The sequence below is a fragment of the Entamoeba histolytica genome, genomic scaffold (assembly GCF_000208925.1).
Source record: "Entamoeba histolytica HM-1:IMSS scf_1104750516839 genomic scaffold, whole genome shotgun sequence".
In the NCBI taxonomy this organism is placed as follows: Eukaryota; Evosea; order Mastigamoebida; family Endamoebidae; genus Entamoeba; species Entamoeba histolytica.
Genome location: NW_001915517.1, coordinates 77 through 2,940, shown reverse-complemented (window position 1 = coordinate 2,940; position 2,864 = coordinate 77). Strand labels below are relative to the sequence as shown.

Here is a 2,864-nt window from a genome sequence, read left to right as displayed (position 1 = left end):
CGAATATATTATTTGTTAATAATAATTGCATGTAAAATCAAATTTAAATATAGGAAAATCATAAAATAATGTTTAGAACGATTAAAATAATGATTATATGTGATTATTGAAGAATAAAACTGAGTATAATAGATAGTTAATTATAATATCAGGATATAACATTTTTAATCATCAAATTATAAGAATGTGTTTTTATTGTTTATTCGTATTGATAGACTCTTGATGATTGTTTCGTTGCAATATTATTTCTCCTCAATATCAATTATATAAAAATTCAATTAAAATTTATTTGAGAATCATAAAATATGATTTTATTCTTAAAGAAATAGAGTATTTCATTACTTAATTTATTTTATTCATTAGAAATAATATGAAGCAATAAAAATAAAACATAAATATTGAAATATGAATAGATAAAAAATAAAATTAAATGATCATCTTCATTAAATATTGAAGATGATTAACAATAATATTAAATATAAATAAATAATACTTAAAAATTGTATTTAAAATAACAATGATTTGAATATTGAATTGAAATTCATTATTCATTTCAAAATTTTATGATGAACATTATTGTTATTTAATTGATTTGATATTTATTATATGTTATTATTTTCTTTACATGTGATTTTTGAATTACAAAAAATAGAATGAAATGACAAAATAAATGAAAATTGATTTGACTTGATAGTTGTATTTGAAATTGTGTATTGATATTAATGGTTCAATATTAACATAGAATAAAAATAAAGAATAAAATATATTTAAAGAAAAACTGAAATACAAAACATTCAATGATTAAGTTTATCTTATTTATTGTAATTACAAATGCAACTGATATTGTTTTATGTATGGAACATGGAATTAATAATGATAATAAATGTAAAAGTCTCATAATTACATCAGATCTAATTCCAAGTAATATTAATAAAGCTAAATGTATTGAATATAAAAAAGGAAAAAGTCTTAAAATATATAATAAAGAAATAGACAATAATAAAAGATATTGTATTAAATATTATAGTGATAGTAAATGTTTTAAAGAAGAAGAGCAACAAGACAATGATGCAGTTATTGTAATTAATAAAAATATTCTTTCAACAAAAAATAATCAATATAAGAATGGTGTTGTCTATAAAGAGGAGCAAGAAGTTAGAATGTATAAAATATACTCAAGTAAAACTAAACGAATGTATAATACTTATCACGTTCATTTAAAGACTAAAGCAGAAGTATCAACAACAGAACCAGCATCTCAAAAAGAATCAAAAAGTCACATTAGTGAAGAGGCTTCAACCCAACAAGGACAACAAAAGGAAGGAAATGGTAACACAGAAACTACAAAGAAAAATACAGAAACATCAGTAAGTGGAGGAGGTAGTAAACTAGAAAACAAGGAAACAACTAAAGAAAATGGAGGAAATACACAGCCTGGAAGTGGTGGAGCAGGTTCAGTAAGTAGTGGAACAGATGGAATAAGTGTAGAGCATAAAGAAAAGAGTGAAGAAGAAAAAGTTGTTGCAAAAGAAACTAGTGCAACTAGTGGATCAGGAGAAAAAGGAAATGGTGGAGCAAGTAATGTTCCAAGTACTAGTGCAACAGGGTCTGATGAAAAAAGTGCTGGAGACACAGAAGCTAAAGGATCAGGAAAGAGTCAAACAACTGACAATGGACCAAATGAAGATCAAGGAAGTAAAGGAACAGCCAGTAATGGTTCAGGAAGTACCCAAGCAGGAGGAGATAAAGGGACAAGTGGTGGTAATTCAGAAAATACACAACATAATGGAAAAGATGAACAAACTGACCAAAGCGGAAGTAAGAAAGACAAAGGAGATAATGGAACTGCTGGAAAAGATAGTAGCAAAGAACAACCTGGAAATGGTGAAGATAGTAAAGGAGAAGGTGAAAAGAACGAAAATAACATCACAGATAAAAATGAAGAAGATACAGGAAAAGGTGGAGAGAAACCACAAGCTGGAAAAGATGAAAGTAAAGAACATATTGGAGACAAAGGAAAAGATGGAAATAAGGAAAGTGATGGAAGCCAAACTGAAGACAAAACATCAAGTAGTTCAGAAAGTAATTCAGAGGATGGCTCTAATAAAAACAACAATTTTGATGCTACATCCAATGTATTTGTTATTCTCTCTCTTATAATTACAATTTTCTTCTTCTAATTAAAGCATGTTTTTTTTATTTTAAATAACACAAAATAATGGCTATGTTGGTTAGATTACATAACAATAATATTCTAAAGTTACAGTACATTATATTCAAAGGTATTTAAAAAGAGGTTCAAGAACAACTAACAATAATAATCCATCTTGTTATTCATTTTTATTTAATCTAATTTACTTTTTCTAATACATATTTCTTATTAAGTAGTATTATTATTTAATCTTCAACTAGACAATCCTTATTGAAAAGGGTACGAAAATTAGCAAAGAAAAAATGCATCTAAATAATTTACAAAAAAGAAAAAAGATGCAAAAAAATTTGCATAATTAGAATTTTCCATTTATTATATTTTGCTCCTAAAAAAAATAAAAAAATAAAAAGTATGATAAATACAGAATATATAAATATTTATGTTTATATTTTATGATCATTTCTATTCATTTTGTATGAAATATTAATGAAGTAGATGATTTGATGAATCATATTTAATTATTTTTATTCTTTTTATTCTTTTATTTATATGTTATTTATCTATCGTATTTTTATATTTATTTCTCTGTTTATATTATTTATATCATTGTATTCTTCTTATTATCTATATATTATTATATTATTCTTATTTTATGTTTTTTATGTTTATATTATTTAGATTTTCTTCTTGTTATTCTTTTATATTTAGTTGT

General features: G+C 24.1%; 1 protein-coding gene across 1 annotated transcript; it reads left to right on the top strand.

Annotated features, from left to right (window-relative positions):
* Positions 1-797: 797 nt before the first annotated feature.
* On the top strand, positions 798-2,180 carry EHI_037920 (uncharacterized protein; the record flags this gene model as incomplete). Its single annotated transcript, XM_644834.1, has 1 exon — positions 798-2,180. One exon carries the CDS (start codon positions 798-800, stop codon positions 2,178-2,180), a length of 1,383 nt encoding a protein of 460 aa, XP_649926.1.
* Between the last annotated feature and the right edge of the window lie 684 nt (positions 2,181-2,864).